We start from the raw sequence: 18,795 nt of genomic DNA, 5'->3' as shown, positions 1-18,795 counted from the left end.
TCAGATGTGGCGTTACGTTTGTTACAGATAATAAAACTGGTTCCTCGAAGAAAGTATCAGGATTAACTCAGGATGATCAATCCTTTTTAAGAGCGATTTTAAGCGGTCGAGCTTTAACAACAACGACTCCATCACCGACGGTAGAAATCAGTAATGCCGCTTTGTTGGCGGCATTATTGAAAGCTCAAGGTATAGAACCACCAACTCCGGCCAATAATATTAGAGAGCAACTCCAGTTAGCCGTAAGTGTTATCAATTAAATAGTTTGTAACCTACTGAAATTTTGGCAGCAATGTACTTAGTACATGTTGCAAATATACGATTCGTAGAATTTAGTTATTGATTTCAGATAACATTACTTTGATTAATCACGATAGTCTTTATATCAATTTACTTCGAACGACCATTTTTATCTGACTTAAGCTCACTCAATTAAGTAACCTGAAGATAAGGAACTTTTGAAATAACTAAACTGATCTGGGAAACTTTAGGATATTTGAATATCAATTTTTATAATTAAATTACATTATTCAAATTGTTTCTTACATAAAAAGTAAGCAGGTATCGGGATATCCTGGAATGATATTCTTTTCTAATTGCAAAAATGTATAGAGTGTAATAACGGAAAGTTTAACGACACGAAACAATTTGATATAATTCTTACAAATTGGTCCAGTTAGACGCGAGCTCGGCGATAGTTAATCGAATGACAAGGGCGAAGCGCGAGGCAACAAAGAGCGGGGCGCGATGAAAGAAAATAATTGCTGGTCTTGTAACAGAGTCTCGGGCAGAGCGTCACCTCTGCTCCGACCGCGTCCCCTGCTAGCGAGTCTTCGACAATTACGACAAGGCCGGCATCTACTGCTGCAACCCGACCAACGGATACCACGAAAAAGACGGTGACACCGAGACCAACCTCAGGACCAAGGATACGCACTACAACGTGGTCACCAAGCTCTACGTATCCACCACCTCTCTTTAGCTCTTTCTCCAATTACGGCGCGCCGGCGCAGTCAGCCGGTGATAATTCTGGAGATAGCGCATTATTTGGTGCTACCAGAGCATTCAGTCAATTTCTCGGTGCTGCGATAAGCGTAAGTTGTTTTCTTATTATCGTTATTCATTAACTTCCTCGCTGCTCGCGTTTTTCACGCTCGTTGGTGATAGATGATGAAGGAAACAGATGGTAACCAGCCCGACGTTCCTGTCACGTTACGTCCAATTACGTTTACCCAAACATAGTTGAATTCTGTCGATCAGCGCACATAATTTAGAAAGATGAATTTGTTATCTATCACAGTTTTCGTCAGTTTTTTTTTTTTTTAAATAATACTTCTCAACTATAGAGCTCGATGATATTCCTATTGATTCTTTATGTTTCAGGGAGCTGCGCAACAGTTGCAGTCACTGGTCAGAAATGGTACTAGAATTGTGTCCGAAGTGGTAGGGTAAAGCTTACGAAAAGAAAAGAAATTTAATATAATCTATAAAATAAAATTAATTCGCTCACGTGAAAATTTAGAATGACGCAAATGTGATAATTTAGAACGATCTACTTTGAAATACTTTTGCTTCGAGGGATGCGGTGATAGCAGTACCTTCGATAAGTATGTATTCACTGTCAATTTATTTACAGGTCTTTTTAAAAGATATCATCGGTAGATTAAATGTTTACCTGATGTTGGGATGAAATTTGTCAAATTCTGCTCTGTTATTTGTAATTGCATTATTTGTAATAGTTGTAGGTTGATTACATACTTTAATTTAATCGATCTAGCTAATAGCGAACATGACATTTTAACTGTGACTTGATTCTTAAAACACGGAGGTTCCTTAACGACCGTTATCGAAATTTCTTGCTTTATCGCGTGTCAAAATTTCTCTTATCCTGCATCGTTTAGTTTCTCGGAAATTTCATTATATGCTACAATTTGAATGCCTCTAATGACAAACAATGATATCTATTCCGTGTTTTAAGCGTCAAAAGTACCTCTCTGCTGAGAGGTTCGACATCAAAGACGAAATCAATACAAAGTCTCGAGTGATGTGAGTCGCGATGGGATGGATCAGTTCCACGCCTTGCAAACGTTTCTCGGGGTAGGGCCGAACGACGCGACAGGGCCCTCTCTCTCTCTCTCTCTCTCTCTCTCTCTCTCTCTCTCTCTCTCGACGGAGCCGTACCTCTTTGAAACATTTGTAACGTTCGTCGCAATTAAGGTAATTAATTGGAGGCGACGCGCCTCGTCACGATTTGCGAGACAGTGACGATTCGCGGCGTTCTACGTGTGAAACGCGGATCGATTTGCAGGGCCCACCCACAAAGATCGACTTAACCACGACCTTGTCGACGATGCTGCTTAAGAAGAAGGTGGTAACTTAAACGTATATCTTTGAATGAGAGCGAGCATGAGAAAGAGTGTGTGCACGTGTGAGTATGTATATAAAAGAAACAAAATGTTAGAGAGAGAAAGAAAAAGAAAATATAAGAGAATAAAACAAGGGTATACAGAGAAGCGTGAAGGGAGCATTGTGTGTAAGGTTCGCGAGCACCTTTCGCCGCTGGTGCGTCGCGTTCCTTTTCTCTTTTTTATATAATAAAGCTGGAAGCGTATGCACGGTGCACGATCCTTGGGTCTTGTTTGACTTTCGTTCGTACGTATGGTAGCTCAGTGATAATGGTAGCGCTTAGTAATAAGCTTGGTTACTTAACTACCGCGTTAAGGGTTGAAACGTTGACGGGTATTTTCCTATTGGACATTTAGCGGCATTGCGTATTCCACGTAGCAAACGACGTTGTTATATTAATTTTTATCGCGTGATATTCCGTCGATCGGTCGTAGCAGTTCGATGGAATTCCAATTTTCCTGAGATTCGTCTCCTTTATTTCCCGGCTTAGCTGTATTAATTAATCGTAGGACTCACGAAGCCTTGTTTGTAAATGGATAATATAATAATAAAAATGTTTCGGGAAACATAGAACCGGGAAACGAATGTATCCTTTCTTTCAGTCCAGAATCGTACCTTTCTTCTGAATAATTTATAAGGTTTAATTTATAGGGAATAAGCTTTCGTTTTTTGCTTTGTGTATAAAGATATATAAAAATTTATAAGTAGATAGAAATTATAGAGATATGTATTATTTAACCCATTCACAGTGTAATGAAACGAACGAGGAATTTGGGAAGAATGATTTAAAGAATAATCTTTTTTAGTAGATTTTTTGTATTTCTGATGGCAGATATAAATAGAACATACTTTCTGGTTTTCCTAGTCAATAAATAATATTATTTTTAACTGTTTGTTCAGGTATCTTTCGTACTAAACTACAATACAAGTTCCTTATAAATGCACGATTGGGAACTTAATCACTAAACAACTATAATATATATATGCTATTGCTTTCATCCATAAAAGTTTATGACGCGTATTCGCCGCCATTTTTTCTTACCATGGCCGTTTTATTCGTGTCACCGTAGAACAGGACGGAAATTGTTATTCAGGATAATTCTAGATACAACATCCGTCATCGTACCATAATAATCAGAGTGTGAAGATAAACTTGTTTCACTAGCATGATTAGCATGACATATGATTTCAACTATTGTCAACAACGATACAACCAACTTAAAATTGGATCAAAGTAGTTTGCAGGATATGCCTTTTTTATAAGAAAGGGAAAGAAAAAAACGAAAGTAAAGAAAAGACGAAAAAGAGACGAAAACGAAAGGGACTGTAGCTTTCCTTTCTTTTTTCCTGCGCTTCGTATTCCCTTTCTTCGGCAAGAACAACATCGAGGGTCGGTCCGGAATATTAATCACACGCTATGACGTATTTAACAGTCATTAGGGACAGCTGACTAGATAGGATGCAAAGTATGAAGAAGTAGAAAGTGACAGGAACCTTCCTCTCCTACTGACAGAAACAATAAATAATCCTTTCAGGTCATACAATATAATTACCAAGTATTTATGGGAACAGTTCGTTTTATGCCGTTGCATGTACGCCTGAATTGAAGTTGCATATACACTGTAAATATGTAAAATAAAGTAAATAGAATAACGGATCAATCTTTCTATTTATAAAAATGGTTCATTTTATTCTGTTGCATGGGCAGAGCACGTAAATAGAATAAAGCAAATAAAATAATGAATTAATTCGAGGCACGTTGTTTCTCTTTCTTCAAAAGATGAATCATAGGGGTCTTCGCGCACATTTTTTTTTATTGTTCAACCTGTTTCGCTCGATCCATGTTGCATTCGTTATAATTTTACTATGTGCAGACATTCTTCGTTCATCGTCATGAATATATATACATACTCAGAAAGCAATTATCGAAATCGCTCGTGATTTAATCGTTAGATTGCCGGGCCAGATCGAAAAACTTTTTACTTTTTCTTTTCGACGATGATTCTCATCTACAAATCGATCGCTTTTGGATGATAATATGTTAAACTATTATAACGATTACAAAGAGATATCATTCAGTTTTATGAAGAAATTCCTTGATATAGTAGTCACTTGCAATAATAATAATGATGATTCGAAACGTACAATAAACTGTGGTTGTGCAGAAGAAGCGAAATGTTTTTATATGTGTATCTGGAACGAAAGTGTAATTAGTTCTAAAGATATAGGGATTTAACTGTAATAATTAACAGACTTTAAACGCAGTGCATCCTTTCTTACTTGTACCATTTGGCGTTCAAAACGTACGATGTTGCATTCCAAGATAAATGTGGTATTCGCATAACGTTACTATCGTTATACAGTTAAGTTTCGCTCGTAAGTGCTTGATTGTTTGATGCGAATCGAATAATATATACTACATTTAACTACATCAATGACGTTTAGTATTTACAAAGTATCGCATTTGAAAATCTGATTCTCTGTGGCACTATCGTTCTGTGTTTTATGGCACATTCTGCAATATTCAGTGACATAAATTTCACCGAAATCGATTTCAGTATTATTCCTTAAAGGTAAGGAAAATTTTATCATAAAAGTTGTATAATTAGTTTTCCATAGAACCTATGTGAAGAATTCAAGATAACAAAAGAGCATTGTAGCTTAATTTAACGTGCCTATTAAATATATAATCAGCAATCATTTGATAAAACTGCTACTGAAAATGCTTAATAAACTATTCCAAGTTGAATAAAGAATAATTACCAGAGGAATATACTAGCCAGGAAAATATTATCACAATAATGTATTACATCGTTAGTACTTGAAGAACGAACTACGATAATTAAATATCATATTCGAGCAGCGGAATAATCCGTTCGTTAACAAAGAAACCTTTCATCCTATGCATACGACGACGATGCCTCTGCCTTAAATGAAACTATAAATCTACGTAAATAAAAATTCATTATTTACTACTTTTCATATCTTTCTCTTTTTGGAACGTTCCTAATGATCGAAACCAGAATGCGTCTACCACTTTCGATATCGAACTACTGTTTATACTTCACCATCACCATTACTACCATGGTCCATGAGCAATAGCGTTCACCGTGGCTTAATGGTGGAAGCGCGAACCATGCTCGAGGATAAAAGGCAAAACGTGGTAAACCTGTGTGCAGGTTTCACCGGCAGACTTGCCACGAAAATCCCTGAAACGGAATTTCGCGCCGATAAATAACAAGAGAGCTCACCGACAATACCGGCTCGAATCGTTTGGTACCACATGCCACTTGGTACTCGGCAATTTAAATAAATTAACGGAGAGCAAGCGTATCCAGACCCGGTTTGCCTATATGGTGGAGGTGAAGCAACAGCAGTAACAACAGCAGAAGAAGAAGAAACCGAAGGAGGAGGAGGAATATAAGAAGAACAAGAAGAAGTTGACGATGAAAGAGGAGGAAGCGTGTGCGTACGCACCGGATGATTGTAAGAGTGGAACACCCACGCGTGGTCGCGATGCCTTCGCGAATTCTTTTTTCTTTCTCTCGCGGATAATTACAGCTAATGGCAGTTATTGAGAATGCGAGATGCGTACCGATCTGCGTACGTGTACTGGTCGATGATGCTGCTCGAGAACTCGACGATAACGTTTTAAGTTCCTTGCAGGCTCCTTCGATATTTAATTTATTGGTTGAATTGCTAAGTAGACGCGGCATTATCGAGGCTGGCTCACTTCCACGATCGGCGACGGGCGAGATAGGATCGATCGACGAGCGCACCGTACGGAAGATCCACGGAAGATGAAGAGGTACGGCTCTGTACGGGGATTTTCCGACGTCTCGAGCAAAAGATTTATTTTCGTCAGGTTCTCATTTCTTTTCTTCTCTTTACAGATTGTGCCGCGGCTTGTTGTTGCTGCAGCGCGTGCTTGCTACGCCGATCGTTCTGTGTCGTACACGTTGCTCCTCGCGAACCGATAGCCGCACAGTTTGCTACGTATTTGTTCTCTTCGTTAAAGGGTGGATCGTAACAGGGTGTGGGAGGGGGATAATTTATGGGAATATCGCGGTTCGAATGATTCATTTGCGTTGGGAGAAAAGGCTGAATAGTAGATAAATATTAATCGGTTGCTTAATAATGGTATAATGGAATGTTATCGATTTGATGAAAGGTTCTCCCTTTTGGTTGGTTTAAAATTTACTTCGAATTCCTCTTCGAAACTCCTCCTGTTTCCTCTTTTTGTAACGTATATTTATATAAACATCTACCATCTTTCTATATTCTTGTAAGGTGACGCAATTTTACTTCGACAGCGATCAACCGTACCTTGTAACAAGGCATAGTTTTACGTCAGCAGTTGCGAATGTGTTAAGTACCCTCATGAACATTCGATATCTCAGCAAAGATGATCATCTTCGTACAAAGCACACACATCCTTTTACAAACAACGCCAGTCTAATTAAGCTTCCAAACATTAATTTTCGTCACCATGATCCGGTTACGAACAGACACCCTATCAAGGCTGGAAGTTTCACGGCTACTCAAACCTCCGTATCATCGATTGAACAACGATCTCAAGGGATAAAAGTAACAAACCGGAGCGACTGCTAATCAAGCCGCGAAGAGCAAAATCGTCCATCAACGGACAAGAACGATTTATCGTTTCATTGATCGGTGGGGAGATTTTCACGAAAGTTCGCGATCGGTGTAGCGTATACGAGAGACGATTGAACAGAGGCCATGTAATTGCGATTCGATTCTCCATGTGTGCGCAATCGAGCCGCGCATTGTAGCGATTGCGACATCGATCTATCGTGGGAATGCGCGGGAACAGCGCGGCTATTTCTTTTTAACCAACGATTCCAGAGATGACAGGCTGTGACTCAGCTCTCCACGTGTATTGCTACACATTTTCTATGATTCAGTACGAAAAGGATTCGGTGCGCACATCGAACCGCAAATTGGCTCGCCGATCTGTCCAATCGCCGGATAATTAAAGACGTCCTTGCTCGTATATATTTATCGTCTCTCGCAGTCGCTATAATCCTGTACGAATAGAAAGTTTGGAATCGTGAATTTAACAATAGAGGAGATTTCATCTCTGTCGTTTCGAAATGCATTACCCATCAAAATGCATTTGACTTAAAATTATTATAACGTATCTAACAAATCAAGTAATAATAATTGGAATCATATCTTTCTGTCTTTTCAAGCATACGAGGAATCGGACCACAATAGGAGCGACCGGAAATCTCTTGGCTCGAGGGAGGTATTCCAAAGAAACGGCCGCCAAACGGTAGATGAAACAGGAAATTAGCATCATGCGGGCATTTGGAAAACGAGTCAATTGAGGTAGCAGCGCGCATAACTCGGGGTCCGCAAGCTCGAAGCCAGCGGCATCGCATTCTCCCCTTGGTTCGTGTTTTACCGAAAGGCGAGAAAGAGGAGCAAAGAAGAGAAGGGCGAAGAAGGTGGCGAAGAAAGACGGCGGCGACGAGGGGAATGGAGGGAATCACGGTGGGAGTAATGCAGGAGCAAAAGGCAGAAAACACCGGTAGGCAGTTTTGTAGCTGTTTTTATCAGCTTCTGGGCATCGGGGGTTCAGGCCCGACGATGCCAGGACGCATCTTGGGGGGTTCGTGTGGGAACGTACGTCTCTTTAGCGTACTACCTCTCCTCCTCCCTCCGAACTCTGTTCCCTTTTATCCTCGTTCGTTCTCGCGCGGTCCTTTTCTCGCACGGCTCGACGGGTCGAGCTTCCCTGCTTGGCTTTCCTTTTTCCTCTGTTCGCTAGCTCGGCGACTTGTTTCTCTCCCGTTCGTCTTGCCCACCCTCTCGACCGTCCTCCACCTCGTCCCGCTTCTTCAGCCTCCTCTTCATCGTACGGCTGCCTCGGGTACCAAGGGTTATCGAGGTCACCCTCCACGGTGCACTCGGCTACGTGGTGTGCCCTATATTTACGCACGGTAAGAGCACCCTGAAGAGGAGGTGGTCGCCCCTCTCTCTATCTTCTTCCTCTTTCGTTCAGCGTTTCCTCTCCGCCTTCGTCTTCTTCGCCGTTTTCTTCTTCTTCTCGTTCTTCTTTTTCTCACGTTGCTATTGCCTCTCTCTCTCCTTCTTCCTCTCTTGTCCCCTCTCTCCCCCCACCCTCAGTCTCTCCTCCTCTTCTGCTTCTTGCAGTACTCCTCCTATCTTTTTTCTCCACCCCCTACTCAGGTTGCTCTTCAATAAGCGCCGATCGCTTTAAGATCGACTCACAACAATCATTTCAATGCTTCGTTTCGTTCGGCTTGATCGAGTTATCGTGTCTTCCGAAAACTTACTCGCGTGAAACATCATTCTGGTAAAAGATTACGCACAGTAGATTATTATTAAAAGAGGACAGAGTACGATCGGGGTGTAATAGGACTGGGATGTTTGTAAGTCTATTACTGTCACGTTAGCCTTTAGCCTAAAATTGCATGAGACATAACGTTTAACTTTCGTATGAATACGATAAATCACTGATAAATTTAATGTTAATGCGATAACACGAAGATTAAAGCGCACTGTTTCTTATGCTTCGTTCTCTAACACCGAATGCTCATTAAGAAACTTATGATTCGAGGAGTTATGCGCGAACACCGGTGACTCACGCGCGGATAGACATGCCATAACATCCTATGTTGTTACATTGCCAACGAACCGTGATGCAGCTCTTTACTAAATTACTAAAAGCCGTTCGCTAAAAACGAATATTGCGTTTATTTCATTTTTTTACTTCCTGGTTAGAAAATTTGTTTAATTACACGAGATAATCCAGTCTTGCAGAATTGATCCATTTACCGAAGATAATCGTTTGCTTTCTGTTAAGATCTATTATAATAATCTATTAAGATCAAGAGGTATTTCTTAAAACTGGAATCGATTAATTTAGCTTCCAAATGAAAGTACTCTCATTAATAACGCAAGCATATGGGGTAAATAATTGATAAATCTAAAATGAGAAGGTATTCATTGATATTAATGAGAATTCTTAGCAGCATCTTCGTTAATAAAATAATCACGCGAGGTGGAACATAAAATTAAAGTGCATGTAGACCACTTCCATCCATAAAGGAACACAGTCACAGTAGTCTAATATCGCCCCAACTTATAAATTAAGGTGATCGCTAAAAAGTCGCAGAGCATTAATTTGTATGATAAACCGTGCATCGATAGAAAGAACGCATATTCTGAAAGGTTGCAACAGTACCTTCGAAAGGTTACGATACGAATTGCAATGCCGCGTGTCGTAACCTTTCGCGAACCGCATCGTACACTGCGAATATGCCAGATAATGGCTGGTATTATCTGTTGAGTTGTAATTACCTCGCCCTGGCTTTCACGCCCGTTCGATACACGATTTTTCGATCTGCGTCCTGTCGTTGGTGATTTTATCTAGCGAAAGCTGGCCGACTCGTTTCGCCATGAATCTGCGTCATCGAGTGCAGGTGCGAAACTAATAACTTTCGATGGCGTTTGGCGTCATCGTAGCTATGTTTCACCTCATTCCATGGCATGAAACATTTCCATGGAATGGTTTTTCGTTCGGTTCAAAGCGTACACCGGGTTGCTCACCTCGGTTAAGGAACAGTCGTGCTAGGAACACGTAAACGTCTAATGAACCACGCGAAACGCGAATCTGCTGGGCGTAACAAGCGACTGGTTTGTTAATTAGCTGCTTAAGAGAAACTAGACGTGGCGATCATTGCAATACTATCTAGATGAATGGTTGTTAAGCGCGCCGTCGACTATTAACTCGCCTGAAAAAGAAGATATAACGCTTACTTAGTCCCGGTGAAAGGGAATGGTCTTTTCTGCGAGACGATTACAGGTGTTGGTAAAAACCCACGCGGTCGATTGTGAGATGGTTATTTTACCAAATCGTAAGAGTACTTTTCTTGATATTTGAAAAATACAAATTTCAATTCTGTTAAATACTATGTAAGTACTATCGACTCTCCATGTGACACGAAATATGTCATCAAAAGAAATAATGTAAAGATTTTAATAGATTGTAAGATTTTTGTATAGATCGGAAATATTCTTTACGATTAAACAATAGCCACAATTTTTGAAGGTATCGGTATACGGGTGTGTACGGGGCCTAAAGATGCTACGGAGACCTCATGCAAGATACCACAGGGTGGTCGCAATACGCGAACGTTACGAAGATGCAGGACGATGAAAAATCTCTGGTATCTCAAGCCAAGATCCCTCGAACAATGGGATATCTTCGGGACCGACTCGGTTACGGTGGACAATTATTGCTCGATTGCCGGAAGATAATGTTTCATCGTGGATGAAATAATGATTTTCTTTCGGCCGGACGAAAACATGTGAAAATTCCACGATAATGGCGGCCGTAAATTATTTCTGTCCTCGGTTACCGATGGCATCACGATAATTGGATACCAAGATTCTAGCAGATGACCGGGGCACGATAAATTTTGAAGAAAGGAAAAGTGATCTGGTTCACTTTCCTCTCGAGCCTCGCCACGCCTGAGATACGATAATGTCTCGCCGTTTTGTTTTATGGCTTGCTCCGAACTTTAATCGAATGGTTACAGGTTAATGTATCGGTAAGTTGGTTTAAACGGTTTCTTGATTATTAAGGCGTTTATCATTTTCGTTTAATGAAGCGTGGAGAGGGATAGGATTTGTTTCTTTTAATTTTTTATTCGAGTCATTTAAAAAATACAGATTAGTTGTTTATCTTCAAATATTTTTATTTTATTACTTTTGTTTTGATCTCCGATCAAAGAAGATGTATATAACGACGAAATCACTTCCGTTCCTTCGACTTTTCTAAGTCTGTACGCTTTCTAGCCTGATTCGTTCATTTCCAAAAAGAGAAGAAGAAATGTACTGAATGTCAGTTTATACCGCATATCCGCCACAAATGTCGCAGATTGCGAATAGGGCGTACGTGCCCTTGTACTTGAGCAGTCGCATACGAGCTGCAGTTCTTTCCTTCCCGACATAAATCCTCTTCGTTTTTTCTTTTCTCATGCTTTCTCACAGCTGAACGACGTTAACGCGGCGAACACCGACGTCACTACCAGTCGACCGCTTTTATTTTCTACTCGCTTCTGCCATTCTCACACGATCCTCTCCTGCGAAACAGACTGCACAAAACAGACCGCGAGACGACCGAGACTGTTTTCACTGAAGCAAGTTCCCCCGATTTCCGTCCCAATGACGCAATTCTGCTTATCCAATCAAATCGACGATAAAACAATCATAAGTAAGATGGTCTCCCATTAAAGTAATTTAGCCTTTTTAATCTTGCTGTCTTAACGTATTAAAGATCGACGGTAATACTTTACGTTAACGCAACATCTCATTTACAACTTTTTTAATCAATCTACATTAGCAAGGGTGATTCAAATGTGGTGGAAACAAAAAGGAATCGTTAAATTATACGAAATGCCTGAGAGAAAAGCGTATCTGCGAGTGATAATTTGCATCAATGAACGTAAGTCGATTTTTTCAAATGCAAACGAATTAATTTCCCAGCCGGATACAGACTTTCGCAATGGGGAAAGACTGATTCGAGCACAGTCACGTAAACTACGTACTTGAGTGGTAGACCTGATCGTTAGCCCGTGAACAGTTTTACAATAACGCTCAAAGTGTTTTTATTAGGTAGTAAGAGCCATTGAAATCGATAGATCAATAGAGCGGTAAAATTTATCATCTCGCTTTGTACGTATCTCCTATATTTGCATAAGAATTTTTTCCCTGCTCTAAACAGAATCTCGTGAAACAAAAATTTGAATCAACGTCTACCACTCCATTCTTTTGTAATCGTTTAAAAATAATCATCTTCTTATAATCTATTCCCGTAATGTCATAATTAGGTAGCTGAAATTTTATACATTTAATCCAAATAATGTTAATTAGTTGAAATATTTAATAACCTATAGTGTATAAATCCAAGCAAACGATTCACATAATATTAAACACAACCGATTGTGATTCATTGGATAAAACGTTAGAAAGTCACTGATGTAAAGGTAAGACAGTCGAAAGAAGAAAATTAAGAGGAGAAAAAGTGAGAAACGAATGCTACCTACCTTTTTTGAAAGACACACGTAATCGTTCGATTTCTCGTGCGAGCTTAGTTCATTCGATGCTTTTTTAAAAGGAGAATTTAGGAACAAATTTACATATATGACGCACGTAGATACAAAAACCAATAGTGATCGTTGCCACATGATTGATCATTTCCTCTAATCAGAATTACATTATGAACGATATAATTAAAAGTTAATTTGTACTTTCAAAGTTAGGAAAATGTTAAGTTAATCATTTTTTTCTTCTTTCTTTTCCCGTGGATAAAAGCGTAACGGTAATTTGCAATTTATCCGTTACTTTTTTTAGTAAACCGATTTATCTCATTCTTACGTTCGCGCTAAAAGTTTTCTTCCGATCAGATTAGTCGACGATCGCATGATCTATAATGCGCGCTGGCACGCGTCTTTGTTAGTGTTGCCACGAAACATTTGAAGAATCCTGAGCATTTCGTCTTTTGTAGGATCGTACGTATTGTAGAATAATAGAAATGACGCCATGATACTTAAATATCTTGTAAAATTATTTTTCACAAGATTCTACGCGTTTCAAATCGGTCTTTTGAGGTCTCGTAAAGTATGGTATGAATGAGCAAATTGTAATTCTCATCGAATAATGCATTGCAAATAAAGAATAAAGTTCCCTGAATGGAATGGTTTTCGTCGTAGAGTACGGGTGTAACCGATTATCTCTATGCTTTTTTACCAGTGTGTATTATTGTACATATTCCTTAAATCTATTGTGATTCTCGAATTAATTTCTTGTCTCATCATAGATTATATTCCCATTTTCCAAATAATCCCTTTTGTTTCCTGTATTCGAATCACCGTTTTTCTTGAAAAACATCTTCTCATTATCTTTAGCATTTACATGATCGAGCATAAGCAATTAGTAATTTCCGGCTTTTTATTGATAGTTTGATCTCCGCAAAGTTTTACAAATGTCTGGCCTGGAATCCGTTTCACAATCCTCAAACGGCGCCATCGTCCTGCACCGCCATAAGTCAGAAAGGGCTATTGTGTCCACTTTTCCTCCATAAAGCGTGTCGCGGATCTAATCGCTGACTAATCGCCCACGCAAATACCTGCGTGCTCTCGCGCGAATCGTTAGAGTGCGTTTCCAAGGAGCCCGCTACGCGTGTACCGGGATATTTACTGTCGGATCAAGGCTGGTAGCGGATTCTACTCTAGCGCCCCGTGCGAAAAGAATGGCATAACAAAAGTTTTCATCGTTTATTTTCGCCTTTTATGATACCATCTTTCTTCATATCTCTCTTTTTCTTCGTGTGTCCTACGTTTTCCTATCGTAATGTCCACGTTAATATGTAATACGTCATAACATTTTGTTTCGATGCTTGTAATTGTCTAAGTATAACTCTACTTAAACTATATATTTGTTGTAATGAAGTCTTAATGCTTATCTTAAAAGATTGGTCTCTTTTTTATTTCATAAATTATTACAGTTAACAATTATAAATTGCTAAGAAATTATTAAGAAATTACGGTTGTAAAATCATCGGTAAAAACGAAGAGGATACTGCGCATGCGTAGGAATCTTTAGTAGGTCGTGTCGACGGCTTGAACTCGTCCCGCGCCGTTCGTTCAGACCAGTCATACCAAAGGTGACTCGAGATATGCCACGCGTATAAATCGCTATAATCGACTGAACAAGTACCTTCACCTACCTCGAATTCGTGTAATTGTCGTATAGCATAAGTGTAATTTGGAGAAATTTGAAAATCAAGTGATATGTGAGTTGATAGAACTTCAAAAACACGTGAATATGTCAAGTGAATGTACCGTACTTGCTATTTTCTCGAGGTTATCACGTTGAAATTGGCGGTTGAATGCCTTGAAGGAATGGGATATAAGAAAGGAAGAAGAAACTTCTAAAGATAATCGGTCAAGTGACCCAGAGGAATAGATCGGCTCCGCAGAGGGTGCCAGTACGTAAGGATTGTCGGAAGTTTTGCGAGGAAGGCGCGCGAGAGAGGCGCGCGCACGATAGTAGGTCGAGTCGTGTTCGATGAAACTCGGCTAGGCTCGGCTAAGTTCGATACGCTCGAATTCGAAGTTCGTTCGCGGCGACCGCGCGTTCGCTGTTCGGTCAGTCAGTCAGTCGCACGCGACAAACGAAGTCCTCGAGAAGTCGAGGAGGTTAGTAAACGCGCGAGGAAACAACGAACGAGACATAACAGAGAAAGAGACAGAGACTGAAAAAGGTGAAGAGAAGAAACAATAAGTGACTCGAAAAAAACAAAACAAAACGTGAGAAGACGATACAGCGAATCTTACATAGCGCGTTACATTCACGTGAAGACTGGAGCCACTCTAGCGAGTGAGTCGATCTCTCTGTTCGATTCGAGAGATCGACTGCTACCCTTCGAGGCAGCGTCAATTGGCAGACGGAGAAAAAATCGTCAAAAGTGTAATAGCGCAAAGAGAATCACCGACGAATACGACGATGGTATACAGTGGTGGCTTCGACATGGTGGAGACGGTGAGCTATTTGTTTTTGTTTACTTGCTGCGAGCTATAAAATGTGGATAGATACGTTCAATAACAGTTTGGGCGTGTGTATATTGCGTTTGAGTAGCTATTTCAAATCGAATAAATCTTAATTATACAATTGTTTACTGTTATTTATCTAACATTTTGAGGAATGTAGAATTGTATTTCATTTATAAGATATTTCTTGGGTTAGTAAAGGTAAATATCATATTGATTTTTCAAGAAAGACAAATTTTGTTAGGCTATAATGTTACTCAGTCAGAAAAAAACGCAAATATGCTATCAAATTTTAAATAGAAATATCGTAAATGTAAACCCTTTCCTAAAATAGATGTAAGAAATTGTATTGTATGCGAAGTAGTGTTTTGAATTAGATGTCGTGTTCTGAATACGTACGTAATAGTAGGGAGAGAATTCGCGCCAAAGCTGACACTGTTTAAACGTACAGTACCGTCGCCATGAATACAGTTATAATTAAGCGCAAATTTTGTAACCGCTACCATACTACATACTATAACTTTAACTGATACATTAACTCGATACTCAAGATGTACAACAATATATTTTCATTATATAAAACAAAATAAGGTATAATAAGATAGAATAAAAGATAAAATTTCAACTAAAATATAATTATAAGCTACAAATCAGTAGAACAATAAACACAACATTAAAATTTTTTACTAGAAAAAGAAGTCGCGATATTTATTTTCTTTCTATCTTGTTATTTTAATTAATCTAGGATAATCATCTAGGATAAACATCATTCAAAATTAATAAAACGTTACGAAATATATTATAGTTTACTGACTAATGATTGTTCTCAAAAATTAGCTATTCTCCGAAGACAATCGGTTAACGGACTCACGCGATTTTTAATAGTGGATTCTGACAAAACTCTCGAGGTTCTTTGAGGTAAAACTTATTTGCACGCAAGGCGTACGCACGGCAATTAGAATTAATTTAAGCGAGCCACTTTAGAGGCAACGGGTGTTTTATAAGTGAAATGCCATTCTAAGCCGTCTGGTTGACGATAATGAGCAAAAACGTCGTCGACCTGTCAACGAGGACCCGGATAATTTTTCCGCGAAGATTAAAGTTGTGTCCGTACGTAACATCTGTCCTTTCGTTAGTTGCCTCTAAAATTGCTGCTTCTCGAGATGTATTTGCAAATAAGCGAGATAAATTTATCTGACTGGAATATCTACACCGATGGATAAAAGGCATGATTCTAGGAAACACCTTGCATAATATTTTTGTTCCGCGACGAACGTTTTCGTGCTCATACAGACATGTGTATTGTAAATAATATATAACAGCATATAAAATACAAATACGTAATTTTTATCATTATTTGTTTTGGTATATGCGTTAGAAATTTTACGATTAATGTAGCATTTTCATACGATTACAGTTTCATTACTCAAATCGAATTTCCATACTCGTACTTCTCTATTTAAAGTGTTTTTTTTATTAGTATTTCTACTAGTGTACTTCTTTCTAAAGTAATTGTACACATATTTTATGATTCAATTGAGCTTCATTTAAACGACTAACATAATTCATTAATCAATGCTGTTACGAATTGAAGATATTTGTAAATCTATACTCCATTTAATATTAAATAATTCATAAATTTTATTGTGGTAAAAAATTGTCTTTTACTAACAAAAGCTACATGTAAATTCATATTAATTACTTTGAATAATATGTCACTCAAAGCACATCCAGTGTATTTTGAATTTTATGCAAATGAACGTCGCGTTCTTCTTTCATAATTTCCTATGAGTCAAAATAGACGTGTTTGTCCTACAATTTAATCGAGGTTGAGTATAATTGAAATTATTCAATACAACTATCTTTCGCGCAGATTGATGAAAATGCAGTTTCGCTGTTATGAACGCATTGTCCCAGTTTGTTTAACTAGATACGGCCCTGTTGTAGAAAGATACAAACAGTCGGAGACGGTCGCGCGGAAGGCTAACTTTCGAATCTACTACAACTAAACAGTTGATAGTCAGGTACGAGAAATTCACTCAGCTGGTGCGTAATGGAAAATTTTGCAGTAAAAACGAAGCAAAATGTGCTGTTTCTCTGTCTCGAAATTTCATTAGGAGACGCATTTTTTGTTTTACGACTGTACCAATTACCGGTCATAATATAATCACATAATTAGATGTCTCTCGATCAACTAGGGTCAAGTTTTCCCTACTGTTATACTTTTGTAACTGCAATATTTAATTTGGTTAATTTGTTATTTTATTCGATCAGGATAAAGCAGAGTAAACAGATAATTAATTTCGATAAAAAATTTAATTATTAATTTAAAACTTCCTTGGGATACTCGATATAAAAATTGCTACTTTCTTTCAGTTATAGTATTCTGGTTGACACGATATTCGGATTATTTTCAAAGCATACAGAACTTTTATCTGGTTATGTACACGAAGACGAGGTAAAGCGGTAGGTGAGAATTGATAGGGGAGAACGGTTAATCCATTTCTTTTTATCTGGTTCCTTTCATTCTTGATAACTTGACGATATACTTGACGTGTAATGCAGTCGCTAAAATTATTTGTTGCTCGTCGGTGCTTTTCTTTTTTTCTTTGTAAATAGCAGGTAATAGTATAGTATATATAGCAGATAATAATAAATAAGAAGCGGTCAGGAATTTCGCTTTCACAACTTATTTTTACTTCGCTCGAAAAAAACGTAATTGCAGTTCTTCTTTGAAGTTTCTTCCTCGAGCTGTGCGTAACTGTTCGACCTATTTCTGTTTTACAGTTCTCTATATGTCACTCATAGGAAATTTGTATCGTTGTTCCGCTTTTATATCGCGGACAATTATTTCGCGTGTGGGTTTGCTTTATCTCGCCTCTCAAATCATTTCATCGAGTGGTTAATGCGTATATTCTGTAATAGAATTATGTATTCATGAAAGAAGTCTGTAAAGCCCGACGACATGAATTTTACATTACCATATTCACGTATTAGATGTATCTAAAATTTCGCTACTCTGCATTGCCACCTTTGTCTTTCAATTGCGCGTATAAAGTTTTCTTTTAAGTCAGCCTAGTTGTACGTTATCGATGTTTTCAACCTTTTTAAAATCATTTAACGGATTGTTAGAATGGAGTGTTGTTCCTATTAAAATATTCCCTCTTCTTGAATACCATACTTCATTCCGTATTCATTTCGACATTTGCACTCGATCAATCATTGGCAAAGTTAATGTGTAAATTTTAAGAATAACAAAGTACTCTGTTTGTGTTTATGTAATGGATTTATCGATTTGGTGTGTTTCGAGTTTTGTCGATCTCTTTTATGCGATATTTTACCATGGTAGTTACAATATTACATTTGCGTTTATACATTAATATTTAACGTTAATACATTCAGTGATCCATTTTGCATCTACATCTAACGGTGATGATTCCTATAACGTATTCACCTTTTCCCAACCCTATTTTAGACTTTTGGCAATGTTGCGTGATAGCATTGAAACGTTTACGTCATAATACGCACTATTAAGCTTTCTCAGTATCCGCTATTATCATTTAATTCGATACATATCATTTATTATTTTATTTTTTAATTTATTATCATTTATTATTTTATGTGTTACCTTCTACAGTTTTAAATAGATATACAATTCTAACACTTTCACAATATCCGTACAAGTTTCTTTCGCGAATCTTTTTTGCCTATAATGAAGATTGTATCTTATTGTGCTCGTAAAATTACTCATAAAACAGCGACACAACACAGGTGCGTACGTTGT

At 38.3% G+C, this 18,795-nt stretch overlaps 2 protein-coding genes across 9 annotated transcripts in view; both read left to right on the top strand.

Annotated features, from left to right (window-relative positions):
* LOC139989371 (uncharacterized) overlaps window positions 1-2,972 on the top strand; it is a 46,247-nt gene extending 43,275 nt beyond the window's left edge. For all 7 annotated transcript variants that reach the window (XM_072007662.1, XM_072007664.1, XM_072007661.1 and 4 more), the window contains 3 exons: window positions 28-242; window positions 780-1,094; window positions 1,384-2,972. In XM_072007662.1, coding sequence (XP_071863763.1) covers window positions 28-242; window positions 780-1,094; window positions 1,384-1,452 — 599 coding nt within the window. In that variant the 3' untranslated portion in view covers window positions 1,453-2,972. The remainder of the gene's footprint in view (window positions 1-27; window positions 243-779; window positions 1,095-1,383) is intronic.
* Window positions 2,973-14,094: 11,122 nt separating this feature from the next.
* Window positions 14,095-18,795, top strand: part of Ets98b (DNA-binding protein Ets98B) — a 60,142-nt gene continuing 55,441 nt past the window's right edge. Inside the window, exon 1 of one of the 2 annotated variants that reach the window (XM_072008004.1) lies at window positions 14,095-15,003. In XM_072008004.1, coding sequence (XP_071864105.1) covers window positions 14,968-15,003 — 36 coding nt within the window. In that variant the 5' untranslated portion in view covers window positions 14,095-14,967. The remainder of the gene's footprint in view (window positions 15,004-18,795) is intronic. The other variant, XM_072008002.1, reaches the window with a different exon arrangement.

This window comes from Bombus fervidus, chromosome 7 (genome assembly GCF_041682495.2).
Source record: "Bombus fervidus isolate BK054 chromosome 7, iyBomFerv1, whole genome shotgun sequence".
In the NCBI taxonomy this organism is placed as follows: domain Eukaryota; kingdom Metazoa; phylum Arthropoda; class Insecta; order Hymenoptera; family Apidae; genus Bombus; species Bombus fervidus.
This window is presented reverse-complemented; position numbering and strand designations above follow the sequence as displayed.